Source organism: Oncorhynchus masou, chromosome 9 (genome assembly GCF_036934945.1).
Source record: "Oncorhynchus masou masou isolate Uvic2021 chromosome 9, UVic_Omas_1.1, whole genome shotgun sequence".
NCBI lineage: Eukaryota > Metazoa > Chordata > Actinopteri > Salmoniformes > Salmonidae > Oncorhynchus > Oncorhynchus masou.
The window spans coordinates 30,997,077-31,017,957 of record NC_088220.1 but is presented as its reverse complement, the minus strand read 5'-3'; the positions used below and the strand labels follow the sequence as shown (position 1 = coordinate 31,017,957).

Below are 20,881 nucleotides of genomic sequence, written 5' to 3'. Positions count from 1 at the left end.
GTGGGTTAGCTAGTTCTGTCAGTCCTACTCATTCTACTTCTATAGTTAACAACAGGTAAGAGTGGATGATGTGTTTGTCTGTGTGAGATTATGAGAAATCTGTATATATTATTGGTCTCTGTGTTAGCTATCTTCTGTGGTGGTGTATACAACACGACAGGTCATTATATCACGAGCCAACACTTTCCTCTGATTCCCTGACAGCAGGTCAGTGACCGCCTGGCTAACCGCTGAGGCAAACGTGTACTGGTCTCCTCTCCTGGATTCAGATTCCGCTGGGTGATAAGACCCCCAGTCAGACTGGCTACGGTGGAACTCTCGTGATGTCATCACAGGACGTCCTCAGGTGATTCTGGGACATTTGGCATACTGTCAAAACAGTGATCCTGCCTGCTTCTCTATAAAAACAAACAGCCATTGTCCTGCCACTACAGGAGGTTGGTTCAATGCCAGATTTGGAACAAAGATGTCTTATACAGTGTGACTGTGATTCAGTGTGACTGTGATTCAGTGTGACTGTGATTCAGTGCGCTTGTTATAAGGTGTGACTGTGATTCAGTGTGACTGTGATACAGTGTGACTGTGATTCTGTGTGGCTGTGATTCAGCGAGACTGTCTGAATGCTCACCTGATGCTAACTCATTCCCAAGGTAGTCTACTAAACAATGTATTAGATTTTGATCTAAAGGGAAATACAGTACACTGACAGTCTGTCTGTGAATGCTATATAAAGCCAGTCAGCCTGTCCTTTGACTGGTACTGAGTGGGTTTCAGTAGTATGATGTGTCACTGGCCCACTCAAATTACACACACACACACACACACACACACACACACACACACACACACACACACACACACACACACACACACACACACACACACACACACACACACACACACACACACACACACACACACACACACACACACAGTAGTACTGACTTATCCAAGGGTCAGGGGTCAGGCTCTAAAGGGGAAGGGAGAGGAGGGGCAGGAGGGCAAATTGAATGGGTTTCTCTAGTGTGCTGTGTCAGCGGCCCACTCACATTCCAGACTTATGAGCCATTAACTGGCCATCACATACACACACGTTGGAACACGCGGACACAAACACACACACACACACACACACACACACACACACACACACACACACGTAGGGCTAAATTATATTGAATAATATGCATATAATATATTTCACTCCTTTAGATATTAGGATTAAACAATGTGCAATCAAGTATTAATAGTTTAGCTGACTAAGATCAAGAAATGGTCATTAGATGTGAATATAAAATGCAACTATTTAATAACATTATAAAGGGAATTAATTACATTATACAAGGCAAAACCATAAGTTACAAGACATTACTGTCAACAAGGCATTAGTTTAGGCATTTGTTGTACATCGTAAAGTTACAAGACAAAGCATGAACAAATCGGTCCGACTCGGGCCATAAGACTAGTAGCCTAGAAATGAGAGCATTCCTCAGAAGACTTTTTCTCCAAGGACAGGATGCAAGAAGAAGCAGGACAGAACAATGTATTCCTATGAAGGTGTGACTTTTTCAAACCAAAACTGACCACCATAGACCAATCAGACCATTTCAAGGTACACTGACATTAAACTAGCTAGCCCAACCTCCACACAGGAGGTCACAGCATCCAAAGGTTTTTCTGGGGGTTCGGTCCAATGCAGATGAGGCAGCATTCCTAAGAAGGGCAATAAAACCTCTTGCATACAGAACAAGTTGTTAGAGAATAAAAGGACCACAGAGATATGTCAAACATCATACATCCATATAGATGTCATCAAAGTTCTCCTCAGAGAACAAGGTTCATATAGACCAAACATGGATGCAGTAATATTATTCATGACTGCGTGGCCGTGCACGTCTCCAACTCAATCAACAACTTTGCTGATGACACAACGGTGGTAGGCCTGATTACCAACAACAATGAGACAGCCTACAGGGAGGTGATGGCCCAGGCGGAGTGGTGCCAGGAGAATAACCTCTACCTCAACGTCAACAAACGCACATATTTGTGGACTTCAGGAGACAGCAGAGAGAGCACCCCACCCCCCACCCCATCCACATCGACGGGTCTCAGTGGAGAGGGTGAAAATCTTCAAGTTCCTCAGCGTGCGCATCACTGACAACCTGAAATGGTCTATCCAGTGTGGTGAAGAAAGCACAACAGCAGCCTCCTCAACCTCAGGGGGTTTAAGAAATGTTTTTGGCCCCTAAGTCCCTCATGAACTTCTACAAATGCAATATTGAGAGCATTCTGTCGGTTTGTATCACTGCCCGGGAACGACAATTGCACAGTTTTCTTGTTTTTGTAATTTATGGACAGCCAGGGGCACATTCCAAAACTCAGATATTAGAGATGACAACTCGTTATATAAACTGGAGGTTTTCCAATGCCTCGCAACTTAGAGTGTTGGACTAGTAACCGGAAGGTTGCAAGTTCAAACCCCCGAGCTGACAAGGTACAAATTTGTCGTTCTGCCCCTGAACAGGCAGTTAACCCACTGTTCCTAGGCCGTCATTGAAAATAAGAATTTGTTCTTAACTGACTTGCCTGGTTAAATAAAGGTTAAATAAAATTTAAAAAAGACCCTGTCTTTCAAAATCCAAATAACTTCACAGATCTTCATTGTAAAGGGTTTAAACACTGTTTCTCATGCTTGTTCAATGAACCATAAACAATTAATGAACATGCACCTGTGGAACGGTCGTTAAGACACTAACAGCTTACAGATAGTAGGCAATTAAGGTCACAGTTATGAAAACTTAGGACACTAAAGAGGCCTTTCTACTGACTCTAAAAAACACCAAAAGAAAGATGCCCAGGGTCCCTGCTCATCTGCGTAAACACGCCATAGGAATGCTGCAAGGAGGCATGAGGACTGCAGATGTGGCCAGGGCAACAAATTGCAATGTCCGTACTATGAGACGTCTAAGACAGTACTACAGGGAGACAGGACGGACAGCTGATCATCCTCGCAGTGGCAGACCACGTGTAACAACACCTGCACAGGATCGGTACATCCGAACATCACACATGCGGGACAGATACAGGATGGCAACAACAACTGCCCGAGTTACACCAAGAACGCACAATCCCTCCATTAGTTGCTCAGACTGTCCTCATTTGGCTGAGAGAGGCTGGACTGAGGACTTGTAGGCCTGTTGTAAGGCAGGTCCTCATCAGACATCACCGGCAACAACGTCGCCTATGGTCACAAACCCACCGTAGCAGGACCAGACAGGACTGGCAAAATGTGCTCTTCACTGACGAATCACGGTTTGTCTCACCAGGGGTGATGGTTGGGTTCGCATTTGTCGTCAAAGGAATGAGCTTTAAACCGAGGCCTGTACTCTGGAGCAGGATCAATTTGTAGCTGGAGGGTACGTCATTGTATCATGGTCTGGGGCGATGTGTCACAGCATCATCGGACTGAGCTTGTTGTCATTGCAGGCAATCTCAACACTGTGCGTTACAGGGAAGACATCCTCTTCACTCATGTGGTACCCTTCCTGCAGGCTCATCCTGACATGACTGACTGTTAATTTGCAAATAATTTCAGTACAAATTTCCTGTGATAGTTGAAGTGTACCTATGATGAAAATTACAGGCCTCTCGTCTTTTTAAGTGGGAGAACTTGCACAATTGGTGGCTGACTAAATACTTTTTGCCCCACTGTACATGAAAGGTCCATAAGTCAAGCAGTGAATTTCAAACACAGATCAATCACAAAGACCTGGGAGGTTTTCCTTTGCCTCGCAAAGAGCACCTATTGGTAGATGGGTAGAAATGAAGAAAAGCAGACATGGTATATCCCTTTGAGCATGGTGGAAGTTATGAATTACACTTTGGATGGTGTATCAGTACACCCAGTCACTACAAAGATACAGGCGTCCTTCCTAACTCAGATGCCGTAGAGGAAGGAAACTCAGGGATTTCACCATGAGACCAATGGTGACATCAAAACAGTTACAGACTTTGCAGTTGCAAATCGTAGTCTGGCTTTTTTATGGCGGTTTTGGAGCAGTGGCTTCTTCCTTGCTGAGCGGCCTTTCAGGTTATGTCGATATAGGACTTGTTTTACTGTGGATATAGATACTTTTGTACCTGTTTCCTCCAGCATCTTCACAAGGTCCTTTGCTGTTGTTCTGGGATTGATTTGCACTTTTCGCACTAAAGTATGTTCATCTCTACAAGACAGAACGCATCTTCTTCCTGAGCGATATGGCGGCTGCGTAGCCCCTTAGTGTTTATACTTGTGTACAATTGTTTGTACAAATGAATGTGGTACCCTTCAGGCGTTTGTAAATTGATCCAAAGGATGAACCAGACTTGTGGAGGTCTACAATTTTTTTCCTGAGGTCTTGGCTGATTTCTTTTGATTTTCCCAAGATGACAGGCAAAGAGGCACTGAGTTTGAAGGTAGGTCTTGAAATACATCCACAGGTACAATCTTCTGACCAATTGGAATTGTGATAGAGTGAATTATAAGTGAAATAATCTGTCTGCAAACAATTGTTGGAAAAATTACTTGTGTCATACACAAAGTAGATGTCCTAACCGACTTGCCAAAACTATTGTTTGTTCACAAGAAATTTGTGGAATGGTTGAAAATGAGTTTTAATGATTCCAACCTAAGTGTATGTAAACTTCCGACTTCAACTGTAGATGGCATCAAAGTTCTGCTCAGAGAACAAGGTTCATATAGACCAAACATGGATTCAGTAATATTATTCATGACTGCGTGGCCGTGCACGTCTCCAACTCAATCAACAACTTTGCTGATGACACAACAGTGGTAGGCTTGATTACCAACAACAATGAGGGGGGTGAGGGCCCTGACGGAGGCCCTTTCTGTCAGCATGTTAAATGTGCAACCAGAGAGGATAAAAACTCTAGACCACCTTTATTCCACACACAAAGACACATACCAAGCTCTCCCTCGCCCTCCATTTGGAAAATCTGACCATAATTATATCCTTCTCATTCCTGCTTACAAGCCAAAATTTAAGCAGGAAGCACCGGTGACTCGGTCTATAAAAAAGTGGTCAGATGAAACAGATGCTAAGCTACAGGACTGTTTAGCTAGCACAGACTGTAAATATGTTCCGGGATTCTTCCAATGGCATTGAGGAGTACACCAAATCAGTCACTGGATTCATCAGTAAGTGCATCGATGACGACGTCCCCACAGTGACTGTACATACATACCCCAACCAGAAGCCATTGATTACAGGCAACATTCACGCTGAGCTAAAGCGTTTTCAAGGAGCGGAACTCTAATCCGGGAGCTTATAAGAAATCCTGCTTTATCCTCAGACGAAAACATCAAACAAGTAAAGCATCAATACAGGACTAAGATCTAATCGTACTACACCAGGTTTGACACTCTTTGGACGTGGCAGGGCTTGCAAACTATTACAGACTACAAAGGGAAGCACAGCCGAGAACTGTTAGCGACATGAGCCTACCAGATGAGCTAAACTACTTCTATGCTCGCTTTGAGGAAAGTAACACTGAAACATGCATGAGAGCATCAGCTGTTTTATTTTTTTACTTTAATTTATTTCACCTTTATTTAACCAGGTAGGCTAGTTGAGAACAAGTTCTCATTTGCAACTGCGACCTGGCCAAGATAAAGCATAGCAGTGTGAACAGACAACACAGAGTTACACATGGAGTAAACAATTAACAAGTCAATAACACAGTAGAAAAAAATAGAGTCTATATACATTGTGTGCAAAAGGCATGAGGAGGTAGGCGAATAATTACAATTTTGCAGATTAACACTGGAGTGATAAATGATCAGACGGTCATGTACAGGTAGAGATATTGGTGTTCAAAGGAGCAGAAAAGTAAATAAATAAAAACAGTATGGGGATAGGTAAAATTGGGTGGACTATTTACCGATAGACTATGTACAGCTGCAGCGATCGGTTAGCTGCTCAGATAGCAGATGTTTGAAATTGGTGAGGGAGATAAAAGTTTCCAACTTCAGCGATTTTTGCAATTCGTTCCAGTCACAGGCAGCAGAGAACTGGAACGAAAGGCGGCCAAATGAGGTGTTGGCTTTAGGGATGATCAGTGAGATACACCTGCTGGAGCGCGTGGTACGGGTGGGTGTTGCCATCGTGACCAGTGAACTGAGATAAGGCGGAGCTTTACCTAGCATGGATTTGTAGATGACCTGGAGCCAGTGGGTCTGGTGACGAATATGTAGTGAGGGCCAGCCGACTAGAGCATACAGGTCGCAGTGGTGGGTGGTATAAGGTGCTTTAGTAACAAAACGGAAGGCATTGTGATAAAATGCATCCAGTTTGCTGAGTAGAGTGTTGGAAGCTATTTTGTAGATGACATCGCCGAAGTCGAGGATCGGTAGGATAGTCAGTTTTGCTAGGGTAAGTTTGGCGGCGTGAGTGAAGGAGGCTTTGTTGCGGAAGTTTACAGTCTAGCCAGACACCTAGGTACTTATAGATGTCCACATATTCTAGGTCGGAACCATCCAGGGTGGTGATGCTAGTCGGGCGTGTGGGTGCAGGCAGGGAACGGTTGAAAAGCATGCATTTGGTTTTACTAGCGTTTAAGAGCAGTTGGAGGCCACGGAAGGAGTATTGTATGGCATTGAAGCTCGTTTGGAGGTTAGGACGGGCCGGAAGTATACAGAATGGTGTCGTCTGTGTAGAGGTGGATCAGGGAATCGCCCGCAGCAAGAGCAACATCATTGATATATACAGAGAAAAGAGTCAGCCCGAGAATTGAACCCTGTGGCACCCCCATAGAGACTGCCAGAGGACTGGACAGCATGCCCTCCGATTTGACACACTGAACTCTGTCTGCAAAGTAGTTGGTGAACCAGGCAAGGCAGTCATCAGAAAACCCGAGGCTACTGAGTCTGCCGATAAGAATATGGTGATTGACAGAGTCGAAAGCCTTTGCAAGGTCGATGAAGACGGCTGCACAATACTGTCTTTTATCGATGGCGGTTATGATATCATTTAGTACCTTGAGCGTGGCTGAGGTGCACCCGTGACCGGCTCGGAAACCAGATTGCACAGCGGAGAAGGTACGGTGGGATTCGAGATGGTCAGTGACCTGTTTGTTGACTTGGCTTTCGAAGACCTTAGATAGGCAGGGCGGGATGGATATAGGTCTGTAACAGTTTGGGTCCAGGGTGTCTCCTCCTTTGAAGAGGGGGATGACTGGGGCAGCTTTCCAATCCTTGGGGATCTCAGACAATATGAAAGAGAGGTTGAACAGGCTGGTAATAGGGGTTGCGACAATGGCGGTGGATAGTTTCAGAAATAGAGGGTCCAGATTGTCAAGCCCAGCTGATTTGTACGGGTCCAGGTTTTGCAGCTCTTTCAGAACATCTGCTATCTGGATTTGGGTAAAGGAGAACCTGGAGAGGCTTGGGCGAATAGCTGCGGGGGGCGGAGCTGTTGACCGAGGTTGGAGTAGCCAGGAGGAAGGCATGGCCAGCCGTTCCGGATGACTGTGTGATCACGCTCTCCGCAGCCGATTTGAGTAATTCACAAGGACGCAGGGCCAGACAGATTACCAGGACGTGTACTCCGAGCATGCACTGACCAACTGGCAAGTGTCTTCACTGACATTTTCAACCTCTCCCTGTCTGAGTCTGTAATGCCAACATGTTTCAAGTAGACCACCATAGTCCCTATGCCAACAAACACTAAGGTAACCTGCCTAAATGACTACCGACCCGTAGCACTCACGTCTGTAGCCATGAAGTGCTTTGAAAGGCAGGTCATGGCTCACATCAACACCATTATCCCAGAAACTGTAGACCTACTCCAATTTGCATACCACCTCTACAAATCCACAGATGATGCAATCTCTATTACACTCCACACTTCCCTTTCAGACCTGGACAAAAGGAAAACCTATTTGAGAATGCTATTCATTGACTAAAGCTCAGCGTTCAATACCATAGGGCCCTAAAAGCTCATCAATAAGCTAAGGACCCTAGGACTAAGCACCTCCCTCTGCAACTGGATCATGGACTTCCTGACAGGCCACCCCAGGAGGTAAGGGTAGGTAACAACACATCCGCCATGCTGATCCTCAACACGGGGACCCCTCAGTCCCCTCCTGTACTCCCTGTTCACTCATGATTGAACGACCAGGCACGACTCCAACACCGTCATTAAGTATGCGGATGACACAACAGTGGTAGGCCTGATCACCGACAACGATGAGACAGCCAATAGGGAGGAGGTCAGAGACCTGACGGTGTGGTTCAAGGACAACAACCTCTCCCTCAACGTGATCAAGACAAAGGAGTTTATTATGGACTACAGAAAAAGGAGGACCGAGCACATCCCCAGTCTCATCGACCGGGCTGTAGTGGAGCAGGTTGAGAGCTTCAAGTTCCTTGGCGTCCACATCACCGACAAACTAACATGGTTCAAGCACACTATGACATTTGTGAAGAAGGCACGACAAAACCTATTCCCCCTCAGGAGACTGAAAAGATTTGGCATGGGTCCTCAGATCCTCGAAAGGTTTTACAGCTGCAACAACGAGAGCATCCTGATGGGTTGCATCACTGCCTGGTATGACAATTGCTCATCCTCCCCTCTCATCCAGAGGGTAGTGCGCATGGCCCAATACATCACCGGGGCCAAGCTTCTTGTCATCCAGGCCCTCTATACCAGGCGGCGTCAGAGGAAGGCCCTAAAATGGCCCTTGTCAGACTCCAGCCACCCTAGTGATAGACTGTTCTCTCTGCTACCGCATGGCAAACGGTATCGGAGCGCCAAGTCTAGGACCAAGAGGCTTCTCATCAGCTTCTACCTCCAAGCCATAAGCCTCCTAATTTTTTTACCCCTTTTTCTCACCAATTTCGTGGTATACAATTGGTTGTTACAGTCCTGTCCCAACGCCGCAATTCCCGTACGGACTCGGGAGAGGCGAAGGTTGTAAGCTGTGCGTCCTCCAAAACACAACCCAACCAAGCCGCACGGCTTCTTGACACAACGCCCGCTTAAGCCGGAAGCCAGCCGCACCAATGTGTTGGAGGACGCACCGTACACCTGGCGACCGTGTCAGTGTGCATTGCGCCCATTCCCCCACAGGAGCCATTGGTTCGCGATGGGACAGGAATATCCCTGCCGGCTAAACCCTCCCCTAACCCTAACTACACTGGGCCAATCGTGGGCCATGCCCTTGGTCTCCTGGTCGCGGCCGCCTGGACTCTAACCAGGTTCTCTCGTGGCACAGCTAGCACTGCGATGCAGTGCCTTAGACTCCCCCCCCCCCTTCTACATTGATGCTACTCTCTGTTATTATCTATGCATAGTCACTTTAATAACTCTACTTACATGTACATATTACCTCAATTACCTCGACACCGGTGCCCCCGCACAGTTAATCTCTCTACCGGTACCCCCTGTAGATATCCTCCCTCTTGTTAGGTTCTAAATATCAGCATAAGAACTTGACGGACACTATGAAAGCTCCAACCAAGGTTATTCACCAATTGGGTCAATACAGCTGCATAAGACAAAATACATATTCACAGAAGCACTGATGTTTAAACCTTGATCCTATGCTGAGTCTCCTACACATCTGAACAGCAAATGCATCTCTGTTGCTAGACAGAACCTTAGTGATATCTGTTCTTCCTCACTTCATCTGACCTGACCTCTGCCCCAACTCACGGCTGTCATGTTTACTCCTATCAGACAGTGTCTTTTCTCCTCCCATCGGATCCCTGATGGCTAAAAATAACATATCCGGACAGAATGTAAACATTATACGTTCCCCTCTCTCCCTCCGTGACATGAATAAATATATTTCATATTTTCAGAACCCAACACCCTCATAGACTTCTACAAATGCAATATTGAGACCATCCTGTCAGGCTGTATCACCATCTGGTACAGCAATTGCACAGTCCACAACCACAGGTCTCTCCAGAGGGTGGTGCGGTCAGTCCAACGCATCACTGGGGACATATTGCCTGCCCTCCTGGAGAGGCGGAGCAGGAGGGCAAATTGAATGGGTTTCTGTAGTGTGCATACAAACACACACAACACATACACAGCAGTACTGACATCTCCATGGGTCAGGGGTCAGGCTTTAAAGGGTAAGGCAGAGGATGGGCAGGAGGGCAAATTACCATCGCAACCCTGGCTCCTCTCCAAAGCTGAACTGGCCCCAGGATATAAGTAGTAACACTGCCGGACCCACTGAAAGAATGCATAGCAAACTAGCACCATGACACCATGACACTTAAATGAACCGGATCTGTTAGAAGATCCGAATTTGCACATTTATCATCAATAGTCATTCACAGTAGAAATACTCCATAGCAATCTTTCACGTGTGGAAGTAATGTTGTTTTTGCAGGGCATCTGTAAGGGCAAAAATATTAACTTAACTCTTAAGGATCGGACCCTTTTTTTCAATTTTCGCCTAAAATGACATATCCAAATCTATCTGCCTGTAGCTCAGGACCTGAGGCAAGGATAGGCATATTCTTGATACCATTTGTGAAAATGTGAAATTAATGTAGGACAATATAGCACATTAGATCTGGTAAAAGATAATACAAAGAAAAAAACATGATTTTTTTGTGTTTTTCCCCACCCCCCATCAGCTTTGGAATGCAAGAGAAAGGCCATAATGTATTATTCCAGCCCAGGCGCAATTTAGATTTTGTCCACTAGGTGGCAGCAGTGTATGTGCCATGTTTTAAACTGATCCAATGAACCATTGCATATCTGTTAAAAATGTTGTATCAAGACTGCCCAAATGTGCCTAACTGGTTTATCAATACATTTTTAAGTTCATAATTGTGCAGTCTCCTCAAGCAATAGCAATGGTATTCTTTCACTGCAATAGCTACTGTAAATTGGACAGTGCAGTTAGGTTAACAAGAATTTAAGCTTTCTACCCATATCAGATATGTCTATGTCCTGTGAAATGTTCTTGTTACTTACAACCTCATGCTAATCACATTAGCCTCTGTTAGCTCAACATCCCGCAGGGGGGACACCGATCCCATAGAGGTTTTAACAAAAGGCACATTTCAACATTTTCAGCGTTAGCATCCTGTTATTGGTGATCACAATGATGTATAGGGATCTCTCTTCCTGCAGAGGTGTGTCCCTATGTTATTTTACTGTATGAGTCAGTACATTGTTTCGGAATTCCTGCAGGAATATGTTCACTTAGATAAACACACTTGAGGCGCCATAAATCAAATCTATATTTTCCTACAGGGCCAGCCCTATGGCTTTGTAGACACACTGTCTAAATATCACTATCTATTGTACAGTAACGGAATCTGAACCCGTATTCACATAGCGTCTCAGAGTTGGAGTGCTGATCTAGGGTCAGGTCCTCCCTGTCAATACAATCTTAGTCATTGTGAACGAAAATGCAAAGCTGATTCTAGATCAGCACTCATACTCTAAAACACTTGGTAATTATGACCCTTGGTCTAATGTATATCTCTAGGAGAATACATATTGTGGTTTCTGGTGGGCCCGTTTCGAGTCATGAGAAAACTGACATTCCCAGCCAGATAAGAACTGTACTATGTATCTCTTCCAACACAAGGTTACTGCTCATGCTGCCCACATTTATTTCTTTATGATCATGTTTATAATTTTATCACTCACATCTCAAGGCAAAATCGGGCAGGTGATGTGGAAAGTTGTCCAGAGACAATATTCAATTTCTCCTATCACGCCAGGATCAACCGCTGTGTAAATGTGGTACTTTGCGACAAACATTTACAGAACTGTGTAAATATTAACTTCATAAAAACAAAACTGGAGCAATGTGTCACCCAGGGAGAGATGTACTGTTTAGTAAGCTGCCATTCTGGAAGGCGTGGGTGGCAGTAGAGAAGCATGATTATGAGAACTAGTGGGATAGAGGTGGGATAGAGGTGGACAAGGTGGAGAGACATAGCAGACTACTTTCTGGTAGAATACACAGTCTGATGAATCCCTTTCACTTTATACTAACCTTATCAGTCATTTGGAAAATCAAATACATTACCAACAACCAATGGTTATTTAAATGGGAACAAACTGATGCTTTATTCTCAATATTGAGACAGCTGCTCTGGTCAATTATTAGTAAGCGAGTGCAATTAGGTGGCTAGTGGAAGTCTAGGTCTGTAATGAACACGATGGGAGATAGAGAGCAGGTTTCAAGGAGAGGGTGCAGCAGGTATTTACTGTAAAGGACCACAGGTGGAGGCAGGTAGCTGGGTCCAGAGGCAGGCAGAAGGTCATACACAGGGGGTCCAAAAAGGCAACAGTACAGGCAGGGAAAAGGCTAGTAATGTTGTCTGGGAGATCAGGCAATAGGTTGATAACAGGAAATCCGATAGGCTAAAGTACAGGTAGGGAATAGGCAAAAGGCGTTGTCAGTGAGACAGGCAACAGCTATCATATACGGGAGGAGTAAATTACGGGGGGGGGGGGGGGGGGGGGGGGTTCAGATGATTGAGACGTGGAGAGTGAGCCGCATTCAGGGGATCTGTGTTTGAGTGTGAGCTGGAAAGTGGGCTGGAAAGTGAGCTGCGTTCAGGGGATCTACGTGTTTGAGAGTGTGAGTTGGAAGCAGTCGTTACAAGATCATTATACAGCTAATCGCAGTTCGTTGTATTTCCACTCTGATGTATTACAGTGTGTATGCAATTAAATACACAGTGGGTCGCCCGCATGTTGAGCCATAATATTTCAGGGGTTTTGGTTATGTGCCAGTTCTCATGAAATTGGTAGGATTAATTCCCCTGCTATTGAAAGGAAGTTACATACTTTTGAGATCAGGTATGTAGTGTCATCTCATCTCATCAATATCCTAATTTGGTCCCTGACACCACTTCTCAATGTGCCGTATGTCTTTATGTATCTGGTTTATAGGCTAAGCACGTAATTTCCAGCTAATCTACTGATTTGCTTTATAGAGTGGTTGCGGTTCTCTGTGAACAATTTGTTTCCGAGGAGGCTTAATCACAAGTTCCTGTGAACATATGGCACATTTACTAAAAAAAAGTCGTAGCAATCTAGACGTTGAAAGTCAATGTTTGAAATCAATGTTATTTTATGAATAACATAACATCATGTTATTATAAAAATATTAAATAATAAAATAAATGCTATTAATCAATGTCAAAATGTTTTTTCAATCGGTGTTATTATAATGAATAAACATTGATTGAATATCGGCTTTGATACGAATAGGCCTAACCTACCTCAGTGATCGCCTATAGGAGTTGGATTTCAGGGGGACGGACGAGGAGAGGGGTCTATTTCCTTTATTTGCCGAACGGTCCAACCCAACCCACAGTCAGTCAGGCGTATATCCTATCTATCCAAACTGTTTGCAAAGATAGTGCACTCACTGCAGCGGTCACATTGGGATCTTAACTGGGTAAGTTGTACACCAATATCTCGGACTTAAATTAAACTTTTAAGTTATATATTCCTTATGTCAGGTTAATTCGCGATAGTACTATTATTACGGTTACTAGGTTATCTAGAAGTCCGCATCGTCGTCAGTTTTTTTCTATGGAATGAAATAGTGCATTCGCGCGTTTCTCTGTAAACTATGTTCCCACCGGGCTAGTTGGATAAGAGATTTAGATACAACACCAATGTTGTCAGTTTATAGTTATAGCTCGGGGAGGTGGGGTGCATTTCAGGGTAGGCTATGTGGGAAGATAAAACTATTGTTTAGGTTAGGCTATGTCTATACGCAGTGCAGTGAACTTTAATTGGCAACGAACATCAGTTAATTCATCAAAGATGCCAACAAGACGCTTTGTATTTTTAACAGAACATGCTGTTATATTTTGTCCCGAAGAAAAGAATCGGGGACTGCTTCAAAATTCAAATTCATGTTTTTGAGCGAAACCAGTATTTTCCCAGTGATGCCATGTGGATACCTAATTTGTTACATTTCTCCACAGATATTACAAGACAAGTTTTGGCTCTCTGCTGAAAAGACAGAAGATGGACTCAGCTATCCACAGCCATCTTGTGCGGAACCAGTCCAGTCTGATTCTGCATGCTGGGTATTCCAACGACACCTGTCGCTTCAATGAGGAGTTTAAGTACATCCTACTGCCTGTGTCCTACAGCCTGGTGTGTGTTATGGGTCTGGTGCTGAACTCAGTGGCTCTGTGGATGTTCCTGACCAAGATGCGACCGTGGAACCCCAGCACCGTCTACATGTTTCACCTGGCCCTGTCAGACTTCCTGTACGTTCTCTCCCTGCCCACCCTCATCTACTACTACGCTAATCGCAGCCACTGGCCCTTTGGCGTCGCCGCCTGCAAGATCGTCCGCTTCTTGTTCTACGCCAACCTCTACTGCAGCATCCTTTTCCTCACCTGCACCAGCGTCCACCGCTACCTGGGCATCTGCCACCCCATCAAGGCCCTGACCATGGTGAAGCCGCGCCATGCCCATGCCGTGTGTGGCATGGTGTGGGCTGCCGTCACGGCGTGTCTGGTGCCCAACCTCATCTTCGTCACCACCAGTCAGAGGGACAACGACACGTTGTGTCACGATACGACCAGTCCGGAGCAGTTTGAGGAGTATGTGGACTACAGCTCTACGGTCATGGTCCTGTTGTTCGGCGTTCCCTTCGTGGTCATCATGGTCTGTTACTGTCTGATGGCGAGGGCTCTGTGTCGGCCAAGACGGGGGCTTTCACCAAGCCAGCGGAGATCACCTTCACGCACCAAGTCCATCAAGCTGATTGTGGTGGTGCTGGTGGTGTTCGCCGTGTGTTTTGTACCTTTCCACATCACACGCACCCTCTACTATACCTACCGCGTGCTGGATGCCAAATGTGAGTTCCTGAACATCGTTAACTTTGCCTATAAGATCACCAGGCCCCTGGCCAGTGTGAACAGTTGTATTGATCCCCTCCTGTATTTCCTGGCTGGGGATCACTACCGCGCTAAGCTGGTCAAAGCTCTCACTGGTAAGAGACAGACAACCACCAGTCGCTCTGCTGCTTACCTGCAAAACCGCCCCAGTAACAACCATGAGATCGCCCTGGTCTATAAGAACTCAGACTCGAAAGCCAGTGGTGAACCTGAGAGATAGTGGGTCATTCATATGGACATCTATGGGGTATCATATATAGATATGGCTAACCTCCGTAATATAAACACGGAGGAAACGGTTAACAGTCCTGGGCTGGCCACCACACAGCTGCACCTCCTTTGGATGCTGTTCTGTCATTTCGGACACCGGATGACTACATGCTGATCGGTAGGGCCTCATTACAGAGCCCAGATCTGTGAGAGGTTCAGTTCCTATAAGGCTGTTGGGGCAAAGCCTTTCCTTAAAGGGGAATGAAGAAGTGGGCTTGGGATTGGTCAGAAAACAGACCCCTTATCACCAACAGCATTTTGCAGCAGTGTTGGGTGCAGTACCGTTAAATCCTATCTACATTCCCCCTTGTTAGCAAGAATCTATGTGAAAACCAAGTCTGTTTTATACATTTACATACAGTCTCTAGTTCCTACTCTGAATGCTTTTCCGTCAGTTTCCCTCATTTTCATTGTGGCGGTTGTAGTGTTTGGAAGACAGAGTTAAAATCCTTTCAACCAGGGAAACAAAACAGTCTCTGTGTCTCTGTCTGAGCCAGACTGTAGTTTCCTACTGTTACCACAGACTGAGGAACTACAGGAACAAAGCCTGTTTTGTACAATAGCTACAGAACTCTGAAGAGCAGAAAGAAAAACAATGTATGCGATCTGTCATCTAAATGTTTGGACTTGTGTTATTATGGCAGAACGTACTCAGAGAGAAGATTTGTGAATGGATATGACAGATGTTAAAAACAGTGTGTTATTGTGATCATCTAGAGAGACGGTCAAAATCCTAGAAAACATTATTTAGACATATGATCGAAGGGTTTCCGCTGGCTTCCAGTAAGAGTGGAGGTGACATCATATTTAGCAACAGGCTCAGATATTGTGAGGCAATCTGAAACAGTTTAACAGAAACAGTGCATGTACCAGGAGACTCATTCTGGTAGATATTGGAGCTTTATCCCTCTCCCAGCTGTTTTTGTCCTTCAGCGCAGAGCCTCCACAGCTGTCTCTCTGTCTGTCTCTGCTGTGAGGAAACCAGGGGAGGGGTGGCGTGGGGGAGTAGAGAGACTGAATGGGTGTGTAGGCCGGAGTATCAACTCCATCCAACAACCCACACTACGGATAAATGGGGGATTTTCCTTCATTATCCAATTGGGACGTAGACTTGCACACAACATGGCTATTTTCTCACTGATTTTGGTTGTTGTTGTTGTGGACAGTCTGTCCATGGCAAAGCAGATGTCTCTGTAAAGTAGATTGCAAGTCAGAGGTCCGTTCCTAAGGGTACTTAAAGTACTTTACTGCTGTCATGTTTAAGCTACTAGTATGTTTATAAAGGGCATTATAACCTAGGTTCAAGGTATGATAGGAAAACACTTGGTTCTATAGGTCTATAACATTATAATGACATTAAATATATGTTTTATATATCTACTTTTTTTGTTTGCTTACTGGTTATCATGTTATTGTTGCACCAACTATTACCAAGTAATAACAATATCCCTATTGTGCAATGTCAATAACCATCCATGACATCGGTTGATTAACCACAATCTAAGTTTGTGTGTGTGTGTATGAAATTGAACTCCATGCCGCAGTGTCTTGCAGACTTGAATGGGGTTATGGTAGAGGGGGTGTGTGGGAAAGTGATGAGCGGTTGCGTGTCTCACCGAAACATGAGGCGTTACTGGGTGTAGGTCCTCCATTAATCAGACAGGGGAGACTTGAGGAAGCGGGAGGACAGAACTGGGCAGCACAGAGAAATAGGACCAGGAAGTGAGCTGGTCATGGTACTGTACTGTTTGGGTTTTTCCCTGCCTGGGCCGTGCCAAGAAAACAAAGCTGGTCCCACCAACACACCATGGAAAAGAGCTTGTGTTTCCTCTTTCCAGACAAGGCTCTGTCTTGATTGTCCATTGTAATCATCCAGAAATAATCTGACATTGAGATCTGAAAGTGGGGAAGACCAGCTCTCCATAAAGGAATAGATAATGTTATGTTCTCCGCAGTACACAGCAGGTGTATTCTCCATCTTTCTGTTGGGCATTACTAGTCGATGCTCTCCTTTCCAAAAGGCTGCATCAACGGGCATATTGAAATACACCTATTTATGCTCAAAGAGACCAGTTGCTACAGTCGTCCAGTGATGTGAATGCAAGCCCCAGGAAGAATATGTTTTACATGGATATGTATCTGAACATTTGTTCTCTGGGTCAGAGGAATGCCATGAGCACTAGCGCCTCTCTGTGGGCTGAGTGAGACAAGATGGATTAGTGGTGTGCATTGGTGCCTTTGAAGATGGAATAGAAATGGAGCAATGGAATAAAAATGTAACCTAGGCCTAAATGGTTTAGTACTAATCACTATATCTTTCTCAAAAAATGTTTACATTTCATTTCAAGGACTTTTAAAAAACATTTTTTTTTTTACAAAATAAGTCTTAGGCCTAACAAAATATATGATCAACTCGGTGGTTAGGATATATAATATTGTGTAAACCAACCACATAAAATGCCATTATGCTATATACTATATCAATGCACCTCTCACTGCACCTCTTTACAGCAGCTTGTTGTTGCATGTAGGATGTTCTCAGCTTGGTCAGTAGGTGTCCCCATTGGCTTCTTTACTGAAGCATGAGCATCGTGAAACCATATCAGTTATTTAGGTATGAGCTTATCACTCTTATTGGGATATAGGCTGATATTGTTCGGGGTGATGATGAGTTGATAATAATCTTAACCAGAAATAAAATAGATAAAAGAGGAAACGTTTTACAATGAGGGGCTTCAACAATATTTTTTTCAGTCAGGACCAAACCAATGTTTGTTTTTTACGGAAATTGACTATATGAAGGGTCTCGATATTTCATATATCAACAAAACATGAGGAATTTATACATTTTAATTGGTATAGTGTAAACAGCCAAGTAAAAAAAGCTCTGTATCGCTTGCTACAGGAGGAGGCTTAATGGAGAAACCATCACGTTTATCATAAAGCAAGTTTATACAGCCTAGTCTCTGTAATTAATTTACCACAAACGATATTTCAATGCTAGAAGTTGGTATAAAATTAAATAAAATGCAAACATACTTATTTGAAACCTCTATTTTGTAAATATCTGTGAATATTGTCCCTTCATATTTTGTAAGGACTACGCACATGCAGAACATGTATTAATGCAATAAGTTCTCTGATATTTGTATACATTTATGAAGGCTGCAATGGACGTATACAATAACCTTTGTAATTTGCGAATAGCATATTTTGATAGATGTAAATTAAAGTATTATGTAAATATTAGCATACATCCACATGCATATGGAAACCATGCGTTGTTATAGCCTACAACTTTCAGAATATTACGCGAAACATATTTTAATAGAACTTGTATAATTTTTTTATTGAGTTATTTCATGTTTAAAGCGTAATGATCTCTAAACATCTCGGCTATTTTGCAGGATATGGGGTTATAAATTCCAAAAGCTTGATGGGCTCCATAAAAACGTATCAGCTGTCGATTATATATACTTTCCACCAAAAACGTAAAATATATTGATTTAATTGAAATATATATACTTAAATAAACACAGAAAATATTTTTGCTGCATGTTTTCATTCGGCCCCATATTTTTTTTCCTTTTTTAATTCGAATATTTTTGTTTTGATATTAGGCTTGCTGACATGCAGTGTTTTAATGTATTGCATGAGATAAACAGCTGCATTTAATTCTATATGGAATTGCATGTATTATTTTTCACCCACTAAGTTATGATCCCATCACAAGAGAAGGATCCGCGCGGGTGGAGTGGAGGTTCGCGCAAATCCTTTTCTTGTGATGGGATCATTACCCTCCAAGGCCATCCGGCGCTGCACAGGTGAGAGGAAAATCTGTGTTGAATGCTCATGGTCACAGTATTGTAGACACCAGACTATGCGAAAAATAACAGATAATACGTTTCTAATCATAGACTATTATATCAAGTGTGAAAGGAAGAAGACGCAGTAAATCGACTTCTCCAGGCGAAGCAAATAATATTCTCCATCATGTTTGTTAGATACATAAAATAAAAACATGTTACCCAATTTTTAAGGAGTCTTTCCAAATCTCTTCGTGTGAGACTACCTATTTTAAATGTAATCTTCAATTGGGGTGGGACATCCCAAGGAGTTTGGCATACGAAACCTAAAGTTGAGTTGATAGGTCCACAGAAGAAGCGGGAACTGATAGGCCTATGTCAACTGAAAGGTGCATGTCTTTTTTTATATAATAATACTTTTTCAAATATCTACTATTACTACTAATAACAGGTTCATAATTCTCCACTAGGAACAGACGTCAATTCAACGTCTATTTCACGTTGGTTCAACGTAATTTCATTGAAAGGACGAGGAAACAACGTTGATTCAACTAGTGTGCGTCCAGTGGGTCAGGCCTACCGCGGCAATAAAATGATTCTGTGAGTTCTGCTAGGGAATCTGCCATAGAGGCTATCTATTGAACTCCATCGACAGTGGTAGCATCCAAATGATATGTTTAGAATGGTCAGAAATGTTTTTGTAAAACAGACATGATATCGAGCTATGAACGAGGGGGCCTGAGGAAATAATTAATGCATTTGGCAAGTGCGGAATATAATGTCTGTATTCTCTAGAAATGAGAAAATACAGTTAGGCCTATCTTAATTCATCTCCCCAATTGAGTCCTACTGAAAAAAATGCGCCAAAACAGTAGGTGCTCGAAGTCAATTGAACTCACACATTTTCGTTGGCCTTGTTGACACAATTTGTTCAATCATTCCACCAGTGAATTTCATACTTTTGGATTCATAAATGTTTCATGTTTATCAGTTAGGCCCACAACAAATGTACTTATAACTTGGTGTAGGGCAAGTGTCAGAGAAATTACACAAGTCATGAGCGTTGGAGAAGATAAGAAAACCATTGCATTGCTGAACAGAGGTCAGTCTTGGAGGTCAGTGTTTTGCCTAATACGACTGTTTGTTAGCCTACTAGCATAGAATGAACAGTGTAGGGTACCTACCCTCTTTTATTTAATGTATTTAAACATAAACTAGTTTTGAGTTTTATTTATGCAAATACACTTGAGTTTATGTTTAGATTTCTAGAGTCAATATCCTATGATATATCCTATGATATGGTATTTGTTGAGCTTCAAGGTTCTCTCTTTGTCTGTAGGCAATTTCTGTAAAGGGACAAATTATTTGGAAGAAATGTAGGATTTCAAGGATGTGTGGATTTGAATTGAACTGGAGAGGCTGAGAGCGGAGGGGAAGAGTGACATAAAGAGGAGAGAAGTTCATTATCCAGGTGAAAAGGAAACCAACGGCTTTTACAGTCTCCATGGGAACCGGCCTTTCTTTTGCTTTCAGACCTATGATAAGGTACTTCACAGCATTAAGCAATTTGCAAGGTAAAAAAGAGGAAATATTGCTTTCCAATGCTAATAGATGTTAGATATTGATTGGCATGGCGATTCATGTAGAGCTTTGCCCTAAATGTTTCACCTGGCACTCTCCAGCCTGTTAAATGGTGACTTTGGACATGAGTGGCTCAGAGGTTATCCCTGATGTCTCTGCGATGCACTGAGGATCTAGACTCTCTCAACTCTCTCTCACTGATCATAACATGTCATTTCGTAGTGGAAAAACACCTATTAGACACTAGAACAGGGATGTGCAACGTTGATGGTGGAGGGGGCCACAAATAATTGGAACTCATCAGATTCCC

The 20,881-nt window shown here is 43.6% G+C and overlaps 1 protein-coding gene across 3 annotated transcripts; it reads left to right on the top strand.

Annotated features, from left to right (window-relative positions):
* Window positions 1-12,519: 12,519 nt before the first annotated feature.
* On the top strand, window positions 12,520-16,564 carry LOC135545837 (P2Y purinoceptor 4-like). Of its 3 annotated transcripts, none has more exons than XM_064973762.1 (2): window positions 12,520-12,624; window positions 13,988-16,564. In XM_064973762.1, the coding sequence occupies exon 2, from the start codon at window positions 14,031-14,033 to the stop codon at window positions 15,132-15,134; it is 1,104 nt and encodes a 367-aa protein (XP_064829834.1). In that variant the 5' UTR covers window positions 12,520-12,624; window positions 13,988-14,030; the 3' UTR covers window positions 15,135-16,564. The 3 variants fall into 3 exon arrangements, with proteins under 3 accessions (XP_064829834.1, XP_064829836.1, XP_064829835.1); XM_064973764.1 differs by lacking the exon at window positions 12,520-12,624 and adding an exon at window positions 12,631-12,845; XM_064973763.1 differs by lacking the exon at window positions 12,520-12,624 and adding an exon at window positions 13,277-13,449.
* The last annotated feature ends 4,317 nt before the right edge of the window (window positions 16,565-20,881 follow it).